Source organism: Budorcas taxicolor, chromosome 8 (genome assembly GCF_023091745.1).
Source record: "Budorcas taxicolor isolate Tak-1 chromosome 8, Takin1.1, whole genome shotgun sequence".
NCBI lineage: Eukaryota > Metazoa > Chordata > Mammalia > Artiodactyla > Bovidae > Budorcas > Budorcas taxicolor.
In genome coordinates this window covers 77,939,968-77,959,188 of record NC_068917.1, presented here as the reverse complement: position 1 = coordinate 77,959,188, position 19,221 = coordinate 77,939,968, and the positions used below count along the sequence as shown (strand labels likewise).

At 52.3% G+C, this 19,221-nt stretch overlaps 1 protein-coding gene across 1 annotated transcript; it reads left to right on the top strand.

The window, feature by feature from the left end:
* The first annotated feature begins 4,852 nt into the window (after nucleotides 1-4,852).
* On the top strand, nucleotides 4,853-16,994 carry NOL6 (nucleolar protein 6). Its single transcript, XM_052644737.1, has 26 exons — nucleotides 4,853-5,016; nucleotides 6,074-6,280; nucleotides 6,368-6,484; nucleotides 8,100-8,279; nucleotides 8,609-8,777; nucleotides 9,016-9,150; nucleotides 9,238-9,401; nucleotides 9,490-9,610; nucleotides 9,816-9,874; nucleotides 10,186-10,287; nucleotides 10,480-10,595; nucleotides 10,768-10,945; nucleotides 11,104-11,226; nucleotides 11,395-11,543; nucleotides 11,693-11,768; nucleotides 12,016-12,156; nucleotides 12,267-12,384; nucleotides 12,467-12,621; nucleotides 12,712-12,875; nucleotides 13,286-13,438; nucleotides 13,664-13,761; nucleotides 14,514-14,638; nucleotides 14,762-14,851; nucleotides 15,230-15,424; nucleotides 15,540-15,641; nucleotides 15,819-16,994. The coding sequence occupies exons 1-26, from the start codon at nucleotides 4,963-4,965 to the stop codon at nucleotides 15,966-15,968; spliced, it is 3,441 nt and encodes a 1,146-aa protein (XP_052500697.1). The 5' UTR covers nucleotides 4,853-4,962; the 3' UTR covers nucleotides 15,969-16,994.
* Nucleotides 16,995-19,221: the final 2,227 nt, after the last annotated feature.

The window sequence follows — 19,221 nt, the reverse complement described above, 5'->3', positions numbered from 1 at the left end:
TGTTTGCCAGGCCCTGGGGGGTAGGGGAAATGAGATATTGGTTAAAGGGTACCAGCTTCCAGTTATAGAGGAATAAGTTCTAGGGATCTAGTGTACAGCACATGATGACTATAGTTTAAAATATTGTATTGTAGACAGCATATTAAAAAGCAGAGACATTACTTTGCCAACAAAGGTCCATCTAGTCAAAACTGTGGTTTTTCTAGTAGTCATGTATGGATGTGAGAGTTGGACTATAAAGAAAGCTCAGCACCAAAGCACTGATGCTTTTGAACTGTGGTGTTAGAGAAGACTCTTGAGAGTCCCTTGAACTGCAAGGCGATCCAACCAGTCCATCCTAAAGGAAGTCAGTCCTGAATATTCATTGGAAGGACTGATGCTGAAGCTGAAACTCCAATACTTTGGCCACCTGATGCAAAGAACTGACTCATTTGAAAAGACCCTGATGCTGGGAAAGATTGAGGGTGGGAGAAGGGGACGACAGAGGATGAGATGGTTGGATGGCATCACTGACTCAATGGACATGAGCTTGAGTAAACTTTGGGAGTTGGTGATGGACAGGGAAGGCTGGCGTGCTGCAGTCCGTGGGGTTGCAAAGAGTAGGACATGACTGAGCAACTGAAGTGAACTGAATACTTGAAAATAGCTATAAGAGTAGATCTTAAATGTTCTCATCAAAACAACAAATGGTAATTAGGTGAGGTGAAGGATATGTTAAATGTGTTAACTAATCTTACTGAGGTAACCATTTTGCAATATGTGTGCAACAAGTCATCACGTTGTACAACTTAAACAGTTATATGTCAATTTTATCTCAATAAGGCTGTGAAAAAAATATCAAAACATTGGTAGCAAAGAAGGTGGTAAGCTCAAAAGCACAGGACAAGAAAGCAAGATAGAGTAGGGAAACTCCCTAGTAGTTCAGTATGGCTGGGCCTTAATATTTGAAGGAGACAATGATGACAGACAAGGTTGGAAGGTTGACAGTGGTCACATCATTCAGTCAGTAAACACTTACTGAGGATGTACAGTATACTGGGTATTGGACATGTACACCTGATACTTGTTTTCACAGACTCACAGTCAAGGATGGAGTGATAGACAATTGATAAACAACAAAAAATCATTTTTAAAACTGCTAAAAAAAGGAATCAGTGGGGTGAAGAGATAAGGGAAAACATATTTCAGGTTGGGTGATCAGTGAAGGCCTAACTATAGACATGTTATTTACACTGAAAGCTGGGGGGATGAAAGGGAAAAATTTTCAGAGCAGCATTCCAGGCAGAGCAAACAGCTTGGCTCCAGTCTCTGAGATAAGAGAGAACTTGATACAACCAAAGAATTGAAAGAAGGTGGATATTGCTGGAGCTCAGTGATGAAGGGGTAGAATGCTGAGAAAAAAGATGGGCTAGCAAATGAGGGAATATATTGATCGTGGCCTTGTAGAAGTCTGTATTTCATTCTAAGTGCAAGGTAGCCACCCACTGATGAGTTTTTTTTTTTTTAAACATTTTTTTAAAATTATTTATTTATTTATTTATTTATTTGGCTGCTCTGGGTCTTAGTTGTAGCATGTGGGATCTAGCTCCCTGACCAGGGATCGAACCTGGGCCCCCTGCACTGGGAGCTCAGAGTCTTAGCCACTGGACCACCAGGGAATTCCCCACTGATGAGTTTTTAAAAGGAGCGTGACATGATAGGGTTTCAGTTGCAGAATACTCATTCTGGCAAGCATGCGAAAATATATTGAAGAATGACAAGACCACTTTTGTGAAAATTACTTTAAAAGTGTGCATAAGCTAACTTATGCTATTAGAAGTCAGGACAGTGGTTATTTTTCCAGGGTTGTGACTAAAAGGCAGCATGAAGGGAGACTGAAAAGGTGCAGAAAATGTTCTTTTAAATTAAAATTTATTTTTGTGTTTATTTTTGGCCTCACTGGGTCTTCGTTATTGCTTCTGGGCTTTCTCTTGTTGCAGTGAGCAGGGTCTATTCTTCATTGTGGTGCGTGGACTTCTCATTTTGGTGGCTTCTCTGGTTGTGGAGTACTGGCTCTAGGACATGTGGGCTTCATATAGTTGTGGCTTGAGTGTTCTAGAGTTCGAGCTCAGTAGTTAGGGTGCACATGCTTAGTGGCTCCGTGGTGGGCGGGGTCTTCCTGGATCAGGAATTGAATCTGTGTCCCCTGAATTGGCAAGCAGATTCTTAACCACTGGACCACGAGGGAAGTCCCTTTTTTTTTTTCCCCCTGTGAGTTGAGTACATATGTATGTTAAGTTTGTGACTATCCAAGGTGTATACTTGAGATATGTGAGTTTTTCCATATGTGTGTTGTGCATGGGTGCTCAGTGGTGTCTGACTCTGCGACCACATGGATTGTAGCCTGCCAGGTGCCTCTGTCCATGGAATTTTCCAGGCAAGAATACTGAAGGGGGTTGTCATTTCCTACTCCAGGGGATCTTCCTGACACAGGGATTGAACCCAGATCTCTTATGTCTTTTGCCTTGGCAGGCAGAGTCTTTACCACTGCATACTTCAATAAAAAAGATTTAAAGAAAAAGCTATCAAATGAAACTGCTATATTCTTCAAAACAGTTGTTAGTGGGGGAAATGGACTTCCCTGGCAGTCCAGCAGTTAACATTCTACGCTTCCAATGCACAGGGCAAGGGTACCATCTCTGATCAGAGAACTAAGATCCCACATGCTGCACAGCGTGGCAAAACCAAAAACCAACACATACACACACACAACAAAAACAAAAAAGGCAGAGAATATGTTCCAGATTAATTCAGACTGAGAGGGAAAAGAAAGATGAGGCCTAAACAGATGCCTGATCTTGAACCAGGAAGTAAAACTCTACTATGTAAAGGGTATTTTTGAGATAATTGGCAAAATTTGAATATGGACTTAATACGTGAACCATGAACTTCCAGATGTTCAAGCTGGTTTTAGAAAAGTCAGAGGAACTAGAGATCAAATTGCCAACATCCGCTGGATCATTGAAAAAGCAAGAGAGTTCCAGAAAAACATCTATTTCTGCTTTATTGACTATGCCAAAGCTTTTGACTGTGTTGATCACAATAAATTGTGGAAAATTCTGAAAGAGATGGGAATACCAGACCACCTGACCTGCCTCTTGAGAAACCTATGTGCAGGTCAGGAAGCAACAGTTAGAACTGGACGTGAAACAACAGACTTGTTCAAATAGGAAAAGGAGTACATCAAGGCTGTATATTGTCACCCTGCTTATTTAACTTAAACGCAGAGTACATCATGAGAAACACTGGGCTGGAAGAATCACAAGCTGGAATCAAGATTGCCGGGAGAAATATCAATAACCTCAGATATGCAGATGACACCACCCTTATGGCAGAAAGTGAAGAGGAACTAAAAAGCCTCTTGATGAAAGTAAAAGAGGAGAGTGAAAAAGTTGGCTTAAAGCTCAACATTCAGAAAACGAAGATCATGGCATCTGGTCCCATCACTTCATGGGAAATAAACGGGGAAACAGTGGAAACAGTGTCAGACTTTATTTTTGGGGCTCCAAAATCACTGCAGATGGTGACTGCAGACATGAAATTAAAAGACGCTTACTCCTTGGAAGGAAAGTTATGACCAACCTAGATAGCATATTCAAAAGCAGAGACATTAGTTTGCTGACAAAGGTCTGTCTAGTCAAGGCTATGGTTTTTCCAGTGGTCATGTATGGATGTGAGAGTTGGACTGTGAAGAAGGCTGAGCACCGAAGAACTGATGCTTTTGAACTGTGGTATTGGAGAAGACTCTTGAGAGTCCCTGGGACTGCAAGGAGATCCAACCAGTCCATCCTAAAGGAGATCAGTCCTGAGTGTTCATTGGAAGGACTGATGTTGAAGCTGAAACTCCAGTACTTTGGCCACCTCATGTGAAGAGTTGACTCATTGGAAAAGACTCTGATGCTGGGAGGGACAGGGGGCAGGAGGAGAAGGGGACAACAGAGGATGAGATGGCTGGACGGCATCACCGACTCGATGGACATGAGTTTGAGTGAACTCCGGGAGTTGGTGATGGACAGGGAGGCCCGGCGTGCTGCAATTCATGGGGTCGCAGAGTCAGACACGACGGAGCTACTTAACTGATGATAGTATTGAATGAAAGTTACATTTCTTGAATTTTATAATCGAATTATGACTACATAAAGGACAGGGAAGCCTGGCGTGTTCCAATCCATGGTCGCAGAGTCGGACACGACTGAGCGACTGAACTGAACTGAACTGAAGAGATCGTCCTGGGGCTTCCCAGGTGATGCTAGTGGTTAAGAACCAGGCTGCCAACGGGCAGGAGACCTAAGAGAGGCTGGTTTGATCCCTGAGACAGGAAGATCCCCTGCAGGTGGGCATGGCAACCCACTCCAGTATTCTTGCCCAGAGAACCCCAGTGACAAAGGAGTCTGGCAGGCTACAGTCAGTACGGTCGCAAAGAATGGGACAAGACTGAAGTGACTTAACACACACACACACACAAAATGAATAAACTCAAGACATATTTTGCAAGTAGAACTGACAAGATTGGTTAATTGATAAAGCAAGAAGAGGAATCACTTACGTAAACAAACCCTCCCCAAAACGCCCAAGCTAGCCCCTCCCTTTCCCCGGTGTTCCAAGAAGAGGAAGTGAGGAAACGGAAACAACTGCCAAGTTGCCGGCAAGCTTCCGGTCTGCTGTCGCAAAGAGGCCGTAAATCGGAGAACTCTGGCCCCTCCCCCGTGATGGGCGGTCCTGGAGAGTGACAGGAGCCAATGGCGAGCGAGTCGTCGGGCACTCACCCAATGGCTCTGGAACTGGGCGGGGTTCTTTGCCATGAGGCTTGCTAACACCGGTACCCGCATCTCTGCCGCGGTTTGGGCATTTCTGCCAACGTGGGTAGAATCTCTTCAGAGCAAGTGGACTTTACACCCAAAGTGCGAGAGCAATACATGAGGGATGGGCCCCGCACCTGCGAGAGCGGAGCATCGCGGAACTGCTGGGGAGCCGGAGGTGGGCGAGCGGCCTGGGAGGAAGGGATGCGCAGCGTGCCGGAGACAGCAGAACCTAACAGTTTGCTAGCGAGGGACACGAGAGTGGCCCCTTAGGGAAGAGCCTCATTTCCCCCGATGCTTCCAGCTTAGGATACCGAGGCAGGGCTCGGTAGAGGGAGGTAGAACTTGGCTTTACTTGCAAAGTAGTAAAGCCTATAGACCGTCTCTGTTCGTTAGCTCTACACCTTGAAATTGAAGAGTCCCGCCCCATTCCCTTCCGCGGCTTGGGTCTTTCCCCAAAGTCTTTCTGGACCTTGGGCAGGATTTTCTCCCTTCCTGTGTCTAGTTTTGTGCTCCCCACGTGGTGGCAGTCCTGCTGCGCTACAGTAAGGCTCTTCCGGCTGTGGAACCATGGAGGGGGGCGGAGCCCAGGGCTGCAGGGTAGAAGGTTTGGGATCCCGCAGACCAGGGTTTGAAGCCTGCTCACAGTTTAATCATACCAACTGGAACCATAAGCTCAACGGAGCTTCGTTCAGGTGTTTGTTTTCTGTTAGGATTATTATAAGGATTGAATGATTTATTGAGTATATTCTTCAGAGCCAGTAGGCTCCATCACTGAGCACTTAATGTATACTGATATAGCCTATAGTAAGGGCTTGCTGGGGCAGGGGGTGCGTGTGTGTAACCTGGCAGGATTTGGATAGAGCAAGAGTGGAGTTGGTATTTGCGACGTTCCAGAACTAACTCAGCAGAAGAGAAAGTCTTGTTGCTTGGAAGTACAAGGAGCTCAGGCATTGCTTCCAGGGCCCATTCAGCTACTACCCCTATGACTCCAAGCAGAGTTACATGCTTGTGCTGTTAGATAGATGGGAACCCTCAACTCAAGGAGTTTTCAGTCTAGAGCTCAGTAAGTTCTTTTAACTAAAAATTATTCTGTTTTACACAATCTGATTCCTGTTCAAGAGAGACCAGGAGCAGGTGAAGCCTTTACCTGCATCTGGTCCTGGTGGCACATCAGGCAGTGGATGCTGGATGTCTGTGATGTCACCCTGGCTTCTCCCTCTCATTGGCCACAGGTGATGGAGTCAGCTCTGGAAGGCACAGGCAAAGAGGGGAAGAAAGAATCCTTAAAGAAACGTAAGATGGCTGGGTCTCCAGGGGAGGGCCTCCTGCAGCCCGTGAAGCTCAGCCGGGCAGAACTGTACAAGGAACCTACCAATGAGGAGCTCAGTCGCCTTCGGGAGACTGAGAGTCTGTTCCATTCCAGCTTGCTTCGTTTACAGGTACTGTTGGGTGGTTGGGGCTTGGGTTAGAGGGATGGGCTGAGACCCTGAGGCTGAAATACTACTCTCTCCTGCACCATCTTACAGGTAGAGGAGTTACTAAAGGAAGTGAGGCTGTCAGAGAAGAAGAAAGAGCGGATTGATGCTTTCCTACGGGAGGTCAACCAGCGGATCATGAGGGTGCCCTCAACCCCTGAGACAGATGTAAGTCAAGTAGTGGAGGGAACTGGAAAGCCCAGAAAAGGTCCTCAGGGACCTTGCTATTCTCTGAAGGGGATGGGGTGCTAGGGAGCTCATTCTCACTGCCAGGAGGCTCAGCTGGGAGAGCAGTCACTTATTAGTTCATTCAGCAAACACTTATGTGCCTTGCAGTAGTTGTGTTCTTCGGATGTGTTGTGCTTAGTCGCTCAGTCGTGTCCGATTCTTTGCAACCCCATGGACTGTAGCCTACCAAGCTCCTCTGTCCGTGGGAATTCTCCAGGCAAGAATACTGGAGTGGGTTGCCATGCCCTCTTCCAAGGGTTCTTAGGATACATCAGTGAACAAAGCAGCCTGTGTTCTAGTGTTGGAATATGGACAATAATATAATGAACATGACAAGGAAACTGTATGGCAGTGTTCGAAAGTGGTGGTAAGCACTATGCAGAAAGGAAGGACACATTAAGGGGATCATGGGAATATCAGAGGATGAGAGTGGTTGGCAACTTTAAATAGGGTAGTTGAGGTAGGCCTTACTAAAATGACATTTGTGTAAAGAAAGTGAGTCAGCCATGTAGATATTTAAGGGAAGAAGACTATTCCAGGAAGGGGAAACAGCCAACACAGAGGCTCAAAGGCAAGAATAGGTCTGGTACTTCTTTGGAATGAGTGAAGGGAAGATAGAAGGAGGTCAGTTTAGAAAGGTAATGGAGGAAGTGGGTATATCATGCAGGGCCTTGTGCACCAGAACAAGGACTTTGAGCTGTTGCTTTGGGGCTTCCCTGGTGGCTCAAATGGTAAAAAATCTGCCTGCAATGCAGGAGACCTGAGTTTTATCCCTGGGTCAGGAAGATCGCCTGGAGAAGGGAATGGCAACCCACTGCAGTATTCTTGCCTGGAGGATTCCATGGACAAAGGGGCCTGGCAGGGCTACAGTCCACGGGTTGCAAAGAGTTGAATACAACTGAGGGATTAACACTTTGGGTGAGATGGGGATAACTACAGCATTTTTGTTTTGTTTTGTTGTTGTTGTTTTGTAAAGTGATTTTGTGATCTAACTTCAGTTTTAAGAAGTTCACCCAGACTATTAAAAGTAGAATGGAAGGGAACAAAGATGAAATCAGGGAGACTAGTTAGGAACCTGTTGTGCAGTGATCCACTGAAAAATGGCTCAGACTAGAATAGAGTAGAGAAGTGATCAGTGTCTGGATACCTTTTGAAAGTGAAATGGGTGTTTTTTTCCTCTTAACCTGTATTCATTTATTTGGCTGCACTGGGTCTTAGCTGTGGCATGCTCACTCTTAGTTGCAGCATGTGATATCTAGTTCCCTGACCAGGGATTGAACCCACACCCTTGCACTGAGAGTGCAGAATCTTAGCCACTGGACCATCAGGGAAGTCCCAAAATGGGGGTTCTTAACAGAGATGAGTCAAGGTGATTTAAACGTTTTTAGCTTGAGCAGCTAGTATGGAGTTGCCTTAATGGGGAAGACATACTTATAGGAAGATCAGGAGCTTGGTTTCAGACGTTTTGACATGGTGAATTTGAGATGTCTACTAGACATTAAGGGGACATGTTAGGAAGGTCATCAAATATGTGTCACTGTCTCTGTCCCTGCAGCTGACCAACCAGGCATGGCTCCCAGATGGGGTTCAAGTCCCTATCCACCAAGTACCCTATACTGTGAAGGGCCGTTTCCATTTCCTGCCCCCAGCCCAGGTCACTATTGTGGGAAGTTACCTTCTGGGCACCTGCATCCGGCCGGACATCAATGTGGATGTGGCACTGACCATACCCAGGGTAAGATCCAGAGTTTGGGACGGAAAGGTCTGCCATTTCACCACCTACAAATCCTGGATCCCTTTCTTTTTCCCACCTCGCACTTGCCAGAGGATTGAAATCTGAATTTTGAATCCAAAGAACAGACCACTGCAGTTGTCTTGAAGGAGCACCACTTTGCCTTCCTCATCCAAGATGTGGTGTTGCTGGCCTTGACTTTGGCATCCTCGCCAGCAGATGGGGTTGCCAAGCTTTGCTCTCACTTTGGCTTCATCTTGGCCCCCAAGTCCTCCATCAGCAAACAGTTAGGCAACTTGGCCGTCTCTCTCTCTTCTCCTGACCGCCTCCAGGAGATCCTACAGGACAAGGATGGGCTGAACCAGCGCTACTTCCGCAAGCGTGCCCTCTACCTGGCCCACTTGGCTCACCACCTGGCCAAGGACCCACTTTTCGGCAGTGTTCGCTTTTCCTACCCTAATGGCTGCCACCTGAAACCCTCGCTGCTGCTGCGGCCTCACGGTGGGAGGACACTGGGTGGAAGGCACAGTATGGGGTGATGGGCAGATCTGGTAGGGGAGGCACAGGGGCCTTAAGTCCATGGTGAGAGAAGACCTGGGCCTCAAGTCTCAGGGGAAAAGTATTGGGACCTCAAATTCTGAGGTGGGCAGGCATGGGGCCCTTATGTGGGGGGATAGTGCAGGGGCTTCTCTGACTCCAGGGTGGCTGCAGGGTCTTAGCATCACCTGTGTCCCCCCAGGGAAGGATGAGCGTTTGGTCACAGTTCGTCTGCATCCCTGCCCTCCACCTGACTTTTTCCGCCCGTGCCGCCTGCTGCCGTCCAAGAGCAATGTGCGCTCTGCCTGGTACCGAGGGCAAAGTCCTTCAGGGGATGGTGAGTAGACAGTGATGTCAAGGCTGGGTTGGAGGAAAGGGTATTGTGCGGCCCTCTCCTCTCACGGCTTCCCCTTTCCTCCCACAGGTAGCCCAGAACCCCCAACCCCCCACTACAACACATGGCTCCTGCAGGACACAGCCCTTGAATCCCATGTGCAGCTGCTGTCAGCTGTGCTGGGCTCAGCCTCAGGACTTAAGGATGGGGTGGCACTTCTGAAGGTCTGGCTGCGGCAGCGGGAACTGGACAAGGTGAGCTGGAAGTGGCCCAGTTACCCTGGGCCTCGCTGAGTGGTGGGCTGGCTCTGAGCTTCGGTCTCTCCATCCGTTTCTCTCTCAGGGCCTGGGAGGGTTCAGCGGGTTCCTTGTCTCCATGGTGGTGGCCTTCCTCGTGTCTACACGCAAGATCCACACCACCATGAGCGGCTACCAGGTGTTGAGAAGCACCCTGCAGTTTCTGGGTGAGGCAGCTGGACTCGGAAAGGCCAAGGGTCCTAATCATCCCCATCAGGGATCGTTTGCTTTACTGTCCTCAGACAGAGGAGTAAAACGAACCTCAGAGGTAGACAGTTGCAGTCACCTGCCTGGAGGGTGGGTGTCACGGGGACTGGGTCCTTAGAAAGGGGGATTCCTTCTGACACAACCACCTTCTCTGGTTCATTTCAGCCAGTTCAGATCTGACTGTCAACGGGATCAGTTTATGCTTCAGCTCAGATCCCTCCCTGGTGAGTAGGGCGGTGCTGAGTCTGGTCTTCCAAGGTGGTGCTAGTGGTAAAGAACCCACCTGCCAATGCAGGAAACATAAGAGACAAGGGTTTGATCCCTGGGTTGAGAAGATCCTCTGGAGGAGGCCATGGCAACCCACTCCAGTATTCTTGCCTGGAGAATCCCATGGACAGAGGAGCCTGGTGGGCTAGTCCACAGGATCACAAAGAGTCGGGCATGACTGAAGCGACTTAGCACACACACACAGGTCTGGGCCCAGAGCCCTGAAGTTAAGGCCCAGCCCTGACTGCCTTCTCTCTCCCTCTCCCAGCCAGCCCTGGCTGACTTCCACCAGGCCTTCCCTGTTGTCTTCCTGGACTCCTCGGGCCGTCTCAACCTCTGTGCTGATATCACTGCCTCCACTTACCACCAGGTACCAGTTGTCTCCCACTGTCCTGAGTTCCCCCAGTGTCCCAGCCCAGCCCCTGTCCCTTCTGCCAGCACCAGGACACCAGCAACTCCTCTCTAGAGCATGTCTCTGTGTCTGGGCCCTGGGTTCAGTAAGGGGAGAGAGCAGTGCTGGTGGTCTCACATGGCGGGTTCCTTGCTTGCTCCATGACTCCAGGTGCAGCATGAGGCTCGGTTGTCTATGGCACTGCTGGACAGCAAAGCTGACGATGGATTCCAGCTGCTCTTGATGACTCCCAAACCCATGATCCAGGCTTTTGACCACATCCTGCAGTGAGTTTCAGGGTGATACGTCAGTGAGTCCTGTTGCCTCAGGGCTAGTGAGGGGGCTGAGATCTTCAGACTGGTGCTCTGGTCGATCTCCCTAGTGATGGCGGGGGTGATACCTGGGGCCAGCAGTACTTGATGCCCCCTCTTTGTCCCTCCGTGCCCCAACACCTCCCAGCATCCGTCCGCTGAGTCGCCTGCAGGCAGCGTGTCACCGGCTGAAGCTGTGGCCAGAGCTACAGGATCTTGGTGGGGACTATGTCTCAGCGGCTTTGGGCCCACTCACCACCCTCCTGGAGCAGGGCCTGGGGTCCCGGCTACAGCTGCTGGCCCACTCTCGGCCTCCAGTCTCAGAGGTGAGGTGGGGTGGGTTGGGGAGTTTGTGGGACTGAGAGAGGAGGACCCTGGGACCCAGGGGATACACAAGATGCCCCATCTTATGTAACTAGAAAGGGGGTTTCCTGACCCAGCTGGGGGGCACTTGGACTGAGCTCGGCCTCTCTACACCCTGCAGTGGGACATCAGCCAGGAGCCACCGAAGCACAGAGATCCGGGCGTCCTGACCCTGGGGTTGCTCCTCCGGCCTGAGGGGCTGACCAGTGTTCTTGAGCTGGGTCCTGAGGCTGACCAGCCTGAGGTGAGCAGCTGGGGGTCTCAGGGGTGATTTTGCCCTGTCTTGGGAAGCTCGGCGTGTGTACTGGCAGGAGTAGGGAGGACTATCCTCTTGCCACCTGACTCGAGGCCTGTCAGATTTCTGACAGAACCCCTTCCTTGTTGATCTCTCCCACCATTGTCTTCTCCCTAGGCTGCCGACTTCCGCCAGTTCTGGGGCTCTCGCTCCGAGCTTCGGCGTTTCCAGGATGGAGCCATCCGGGAAGCTGTGGTCTGGGAGGCTGCCTCTATGGCCCAGAAGCGTCTCATTCCCCACCAAGTGGTCACTCATCTCTTGGCACTGTGAGTGTTAGCATCTGATTGCCAGGAGGTGGGCATGGGCTGTGGAGCCTTTTAGGAGGCTCTGGCCCAAGCTTTTGGGGTGAGCTGCTCACATCCAGCAGCTCTCTCCCTGGCCCCCAGTGCCCATACTCTCTGTGCCCCTTTTCTAGCCACGCTGACATTCCAGATACCTGTGTTCACTATACGGGGGGCCTCCTGGATGCACTGATCCAAGGCCTGAAAGAGGTGAGGGCCCTGGTTCAGGGCTGGGGTCAAGGCTAGGGACGGTTGGGCGAGTAGCCTGTGTGGCTGGATTTGGGGAGGGCGCGAATGGGGCTGGAGAGTCCTCACCTCCTTAGCTAGGTTGCACTTCCCTGAGTGTCCAGCAGGGGGCCCTCTGGCTCTGCAGCAGCAGCCTGAGCCAAGGCTGTATCCCAGTTGGTCCGGCCCTCCTGTAAGGTCCTGCCCTCCTGATTGTGTTTTCTCCCCTCAGACCTCCAGCACTGGTGAGGAGGCCCTGGCAGCTGCAGTGCGTTGCTACGATGACCTCAGCCGCCTGCTGTGGGGCCTGGATGGTCTGCCGCTGACCGTGTCTGCCGTGCAGGGAGCTCACCCTGTGCTGCGCTATACTGAGGTCAGGAGCAGGGAGCCCTTTTCACTAGGTGACACCCCCCTCTGCTTCACCCACCCAGTTCTCTCCCTTCCAGCTCCCCATCCTCTTCCTCAGCCTCCCTTCTCCCACAGGTGTTCCCACCAACCCCAGTCCGTCCAGCATACTCCTTCTATGAGCAGCTGCGAGAGCGGGCCTCACTGTTGCCCCGGCCTGACAAGCCCTGCCCAGCCTACGTGGAGCCCATGACTGGTGAGGGAGCTCTTGCAAGGGGCTGAAAGGGACCGCTCTGTACCCCAGGCAGTAGACTGAGGCCTCTCCCTCTTCTCCACAGTGGTGTGTCACCTGGAGGGCAGTGGGCAGTGGCCCCAGGATGCCGAGGCCATTCGCAGGGTCCGTGCTGCCTTCCAGCTGCGCCTGGCAGAGCTGCTGACTCAGCAGCATGGGCTGCCATGCCGCGCCACAGCCACGCACACCGACGTCCTGAAGGTTAGGTGGGCACTGGGCGGGGATACAGGGGGAGAAAGGGACAGGGCTCTCAGGGTGCCCTATCTCCCATCCCCTCCCCTCTTCCAACAGGATGGGTTTGTGTTCCGGATCCGTGTGGCCTACCAGCGGGAGCCGCAGATCCTGAAAGAGACGCGGAGCCCCGAGGGGATGATCTCACTGAGGGACACCCCCGCCTCCCTCCGCCTCGAGAGGGATACGAGGCAGTTGCCCCTGCTCACCAGTGCCTTGCATGGGTAGGGCCACCTGCACAGGCTCTCACAGACACTCTTCCAGTCTCATCCTGCTCACCTGGCCATCTGTCTGGAGAGTTAGGCCAGTTAGGGATATGAGTGCTGGGTTGGAGTCAGGCAGGTGTTAGAAGTGCTAGGATTCTGGCCCTGCCACTTAACTGCCTTTGGCCCTTGAGCCCAAATCCTCCCACACACACACACCTGATTTTTCTCATCTGTAAAATGGTAATCATGCTAGGAACAACCTCTTGGGGTATTAGGAAGACATGAGATCATACATGTATGATCATATAGCACATTAGCACAGAGGCCAGTGTTGGGTGAAAGTTAAGTGAACAGTTGCAATCGGCTGAAAGTCTATCCTTGGGCCCAAGTGCCTGCACCCCACCGCCTCTACCGTCTTCTTCCCACAGGCTCCAGCAGCAGCACCCAGCCTTTTCGGGTGTGGCTCGGCTGGCCAAACGGTGGGTGCGTGCCCAGCTCCTGGGTGGGGAGCTCACCGATGAGAGCCTGGACCTGGTGGCTGCTGCCCTTTTCCTGCACCCTGAGCCCTTCACCCCTCCCAGGTGATGCCCTCCACCTTTCCCCTAGCCAGGAAGTTCCCCTGGGGTCAGCTGTCATCCTTCCTGCTTCAGTCCACATGGGACAGGTGGCCGAAACTAGGGGCAGAAAGGGTTCTAAGACACCCCCACCCCCCGCAATCCAGACTAAGGGCTCTAGGCTCCCCAGACTGTGGGGGGCTGGGCACATGTGGCTGGGCCCCTGACACTTTGCTCACTCCTTCCTCTCAGCTCCCCCCAGGTGGGCTTCCTTCGGTTCCTTTTCCTGATATCAACCTTCGATTGGAAGAACAACCCCCTAATTGTCAACCTCAACAATGAGCTCACTGGTAAGTGGTACGATGAAAGTCAGACTACTAGAAGAACTATCCTTTGTGGGTTGCAGAGGCAGGCAGACAAGGGTTTTCCCTGTCAGTCTGTTAGGTTTTCTCTCTGCTTACCCCACCCAGGATGTCTACTCCTGATTCTGGCTGCCTAGGGGTGGGGAAATGTTAAAGAGGAAGAGGACCAGATCCAGCCTTCAGGGAGCTCTGAGACTGTAGAGATGTGGTTTGCCCACGTGATGATCAGAAACAGAATGCACTGGGGGCAGTGAGCAGGCTACCTAGGGGACTGTGGAGGGAAGAGGAGAGAAGAGGGACCCTGCAGCCCAGGTCGGAAGTCTTAAGGTGGGGGAGCAGGGAACTGTGCAGGTGGGGATCGCGCCCAGGCCTCAGAGTGTGAGTGATGACTTCTGTTTGTAACGTGAGGAGCTCCTGGTCCCAGCAGAGAGGAGGGTGTCCGCTTTCTAATTCCCCAGGTGTGTGGGAGCCCAGGGGAGGAGGGGGCCAGGGGCAGGCCTCAGCTTGTGCAGGCCCGGAAACTAGACCAGGATGCCAGGCAGTGGAAAATTCTGCTTCTGGGCCCAGGCTGGGAGTTTACCACCCTGCCCAGTTGAGCCAGATGCGGTGTCCCTTTCATCGCTTAGGCCATGTGGGGGATGTTGGAGACTCCCTGTGGTGGGCACAGTGAGAGGACTTGGAGCAGTAGGGGGTGTCTGGGGAGAGGGGTCAGCTGACCCAGGACCCCTTCTAATTCACAGCGGAAGAGCAGGTGGAGATCCGCAGTGTCTTCCTGGCAACCCGGGCAAAGCTCCCCGTCATGGTCATCGTTACCCCCCAAGATCGCAAAAGCTCTGTGTGGACACAAGATGGACCCTCGCCCCAGGTTTCATTGCATTCCTGCTCCCAAATGTGTAGTTTTCTTCCTCAAGGAAAAAGCAGGCCCAGCCTGAGCTAAGAGAGACCCGTAGTCAGGTCTGACCTGCGTGACCTGTGTGTGCCTCCCCAGATCCTCCACCAGCTGGTGGTCCTGGCAGCCGAGGCCTTGCCTGTCCTAGAGAAGCAGCTTATGGATCCCCGGGGGCCTGGAGACATCAGGGTAAGCCCCTGACCCAGACTGACTCTGGGGGCTCATGGGGCTCTGCCTTTGAGCCATGGAAGCCCAGAGTTCTCGGGCCCTTGTTCAGTGAGACTGAATTCAGAGAAGGCACCATAGCTTCCCACGATGCCTGGCTGTGGGCTGGAGGAGGACTGTGGCCCCAGCTTCGCTCTTGTAGCCCACCCCACAATCCTTCTGTGGAACCCAAGCTGCCACCAGCTAGGCCCTGGTGTTCCCACCTTGAAATGAGCATTTGGGCCCCTAATGGGGGGTCAGACAGAAGGGAAGGAAGGAAGCAAAGTGGGCCTGTGGAGGGGTTTGTGGTCCAGTTTCCAGCTCCCCAGTGGGCACTGCTGAGCCCTCCCTGCCCTTCTTCAGACCGTGTTCCGACCACCATTGGACATGTACGACGTGCTGATCCGCCTGGCTCCCCGCCACATCCCCCGGCACCGCCAGGCCGTGGACTCACCGGCTGCCTCATTCTGCCGGGGCCTGCTCAGTGAGCCAGGGCCTTCCTCTCTTATGCCCGTGCTGGGCTATGATCCACCTCAGCTCTACCTGGCACAGCTCAGGGTAGGTCCTTGAGGGCTGGCTGGCCCTGGGGAGGAGGCTTCCAGGTGAGCTGGGGCCATGGCATTGGCTCTCAGGTTCCCACTTGTAGTCTTTTTCCTGTCCTGCCCTTTCCTAGGAGGCCTTCGGACACCTGGCTCTTTTCTTCTATGACCAGCATGGCGGAGAGGTGATCGGTGTCCTCTGGAAGCCCACCAGCTTCCAGCCCCAGCCCTTCAAGGTGAGCTGGCTGGTGACAGTTATCTGTTCGTGAGTGTGCATGTGTGTTCTGTGTGGGCGTGTGTGCCTGTGTGTGGCTCCACAGGTGACCCTGTGTCAGGTGTGAAACGTATGTGTCTTGGTGTCTCTGCATATATGCCTTTTATGACACTTCAATCCATATGTCTGGCTCCCCCAGGCCTCCAACACAACGGGACGCATGGTGGTGTCTCAAGGCGGGGAGCCAGTGATGGTACCCAATGTCGAAGCCATTCTGGAGGACTTTGCCATCCTGGGCGAAGGCCTGGTCCAGGCTGTGGAAGCCCGAAGTGAGAGGTGGACCGTGTGACCTCCAGCCTAGGAGCAAGCTAGATGGACAGACCTCTGGAGCAGGATGTCAGTGGCGTGACCACCCTCACTGTGGATAGACCCTCCAAGGAGGGCTTGCTGGCCCGAGCACGCTGACTTGTCCCCAACAAATCCCCGTCCTGATTTCCTGTCTGATGCCCCAGCACTGGGACAGGGGCCATGGTGGCCCGTGCAGTTCCCTGGACCTGACTAGAAGAGGACTGGGGTCAGCTCAGAGGGGACACCGAATGAACCCAGGAAATCCAGCTACTTGTCAGCCTGGCCTGGGCCTTTTGTTCCTTCTCAGGTTGCTCCTAGAAGTCCAGAGAAGAGACTGTGTGCCCAGGGCTGAGGCTCTGTCCCCACCCCTCTGCCAGGATGTGGGCCTTGACCTCAGGATGCTCTTCGCTGCAGCGTCAGGGCTTTTAAATGGGGCCCAGAGAAGGTGTGGCACTGCCTGAGTGTCATAGGGCGGCAGCACTGAGCAGAGGAGAGGGGGCTTCACTGGATGAAGAGACCGCACTGAAGGGGCACAGTGCCCTCTTGTATTGGTTCCGCTGCTTCCCAGGATGGGGACATGGAAAAGCACGGAAAACAGGAAAGGGCTGGGTGGGCGAAGTGGCGAGAGGGACTGGTAGTCCCCCATCCAGGAGGGAGGCAAAAAGCACTGAATGCTGCCCTGGCCTCTGGTGTTGGAGGCTCCATGCTCCCACCTTGGGAGTGCAGAGGTGAGCGGGACCACGACCTGCTCTCCAGGAGCTCCAGTGCCCTGAGGGAGGGGGTGCTGCTTCCTTTCAGCCTGGTCCACACCCCCCCTCCCAGCAGCTTCTCCCTAATCCTGGCTGTTTTTCCAGATTCAGCTCAGTGACTCCTCCTTAAACCCTTCCCTCGCCCTCAGCCTAAGGTGCTCTTCCTCTGAAACATCAAAGCAATTACTGTCCATTCACTTCTCTTCACAGTCACATACAGTGGCATAAACTCTTCTCTTGTCTTAAATTCTGATTTAAAATTAAATCGTTTTAAGTTCCCCATGGCTTCGGCTTTTCTGCCTTTTCCACATGGTTTCGACCTTGTCTCCTGCAGGTCAGCTCTTTGGGGGCAGGAAACATATTTGAACAGATTTCATGACGGCTAGTACAGTGCTCTGCCCAACCAGGACACAGGTGTGGGCAGAAGGGGCCCCTCGCTCAGGCAGATGGAGGGCAGGGCAGGCCTCCTGAAGACTTCAAGGAAAAGAGAATCCTGATTTGTGATCTCTGCCTAGAATGGGTAAGGTTTTGATGGTGAAAGGCCTGAGAAGTAATAAAAAGTTGATGTTGGGACTTCCCTGATTTGTCCAGTGCTTAGGACTCCACAGGTCTCACAGCCAAGGGCCCAGGTTCAATCCCTGGTCAGGCAGGGAACTAAAATCTCATGAGTTAAGCAGTGCGGCCAAGAAAAAAAAAGTTGATGTTTATTGAGTGTCTACCTAATAAGGGCTGGGTGTGCTTTGTTATTTTCCATATCTTACATAAGGAAATTGATTATACAATCATACCAGCCCTACGAAGTACTGCTTTTCCTCATTATCCTCATATTCTGAGTGAGGAAACAGGTTCAGCAACAGGCGGGGGCCTGTTTGTAGAGGGACTTTGATGCTTGGCTAGCTGGCTTTATCCTCAAGATGCTTAACCACATACGGGAACTCTGATTTCCAATTTTGTCCCAATTCTGTCAGTCTGTGAATCTGTGTTGATCTCTGCCTGTCACTGTCGTGAGACAGCTTGATCTGGGGTTGAAACTAGCATAGGGAATACACTGATGGACTGTGTGAACTGAGATTTATGTCCATCTCCCTCCCTGTGCCATTCATGAACTCCAGACTTCAGTGCACCAGGCTGGATTTTCAGGAAGATGCCAGAGATGCAGTCCCAGCCCTCACAGAGTCCCGCAGTCTGTGGTTGTCCCTGGCTTCTCAGCTTCCCTTTCCTTTGGTCCCTCACGTGGTTTCTCCATAGTTTCTCCATGGGCTCTGGGGAGGGGCATGGGATGCCGGCTGTTTTAAACCATCCTGCATCTTTCCAGGGGCGGCTTCAGGTCTATAGCTTCTTTCACAAACCCAGTGCGGGGAGGGGGTGGAATCTGCTCCCAAGCAAGCCCATGGCTCCAGGAAGTGCAGACACCAGTTCCCCATCAGGGGAATGAGCTTGGCCCTGCTACCTTGCCACGTGGTCCTAGGCAAGTCACCATCGCTGGGCTCAGCCTCCCCATCCTTAAATTGGGCACAATAGGGACTTCCCCTGGCGGTCTAGTGGTTAGGATTCACCCTTCCTCTGCAGGGAACACGGGTTTGATTCCCAGTTAGGGAACTAAAACAGAAAAAAGCCTCAATGATGGTTTTCTCAAGTGCCCAGTGTGACAAGAGAAGAGGGTAGGTCACTCAGAAAGCCAAGGAGGTACGTACACCATGCTTTCTGCACTCCCTGCTCCAGCTTGGTGTAGAGGGTGAGGGAGCTCGAGCCCTGGGCTCCAATTTCAAGGCCTGCTCCAACCTGTTTCCTTGGGATTTTCTCTCCCGGAAGTAGGTAAGGAGGCTGGTGTGTACTAATGTGACCTTGGGGGAGGGGGGACACAAGAAGCTGGAACTGGAATGTCAGGGAAAGAGAAGGAGAAGCGTCTAGGAGGAACTCTGATAGCGAGGGTGTGCAGGGTTGGGTGGGGGGAATGTGTGTTATGGTGCAACCCGTGGGTATGTCTGCCCCTGTGGGCCTCTGGCCTTGCAGGTAGACGTGGATGGGGTGGGAGGCTGTCTCACGTATGGTGTGATGCTCTCTATGTGTTGGTTGGGGTGGTGGAGTGGGGCTTGTGCGCATCTCTATACACTAGTCTGTGTGACCAGGTTTTTGCCTCCAGCTCCAACGTGGTGTTACAGGCAAAATCTGCTCTATTTTTAAAGAGGAGGAAAAGCTCCCAGGAGGCAGGAACTCTGGATCCTTTCCTGCAAATGTGTGTGTGTGCGCTGAATTGCTTCAGCCATCTCCAAGTCTGTGTGACCCTATGGACTGTAGCTCACCAGGCTCCTCTGTCCATGGGATCCTCCAGGCAAGAATACTGGAGTGGGTTGTCATGCCCTCCTTCAGGGGATCTTCCCAACCCAGGGATCAAACCCAAGTCTCTTGTGGCTTCTGCACTGTAGACAGATTCTTTACTGCTGAGACACTGGGGAAGCCCCCTGTAAATGTTAAGTGGCTTTAAATAAAGCCTTCCCCTTTTGG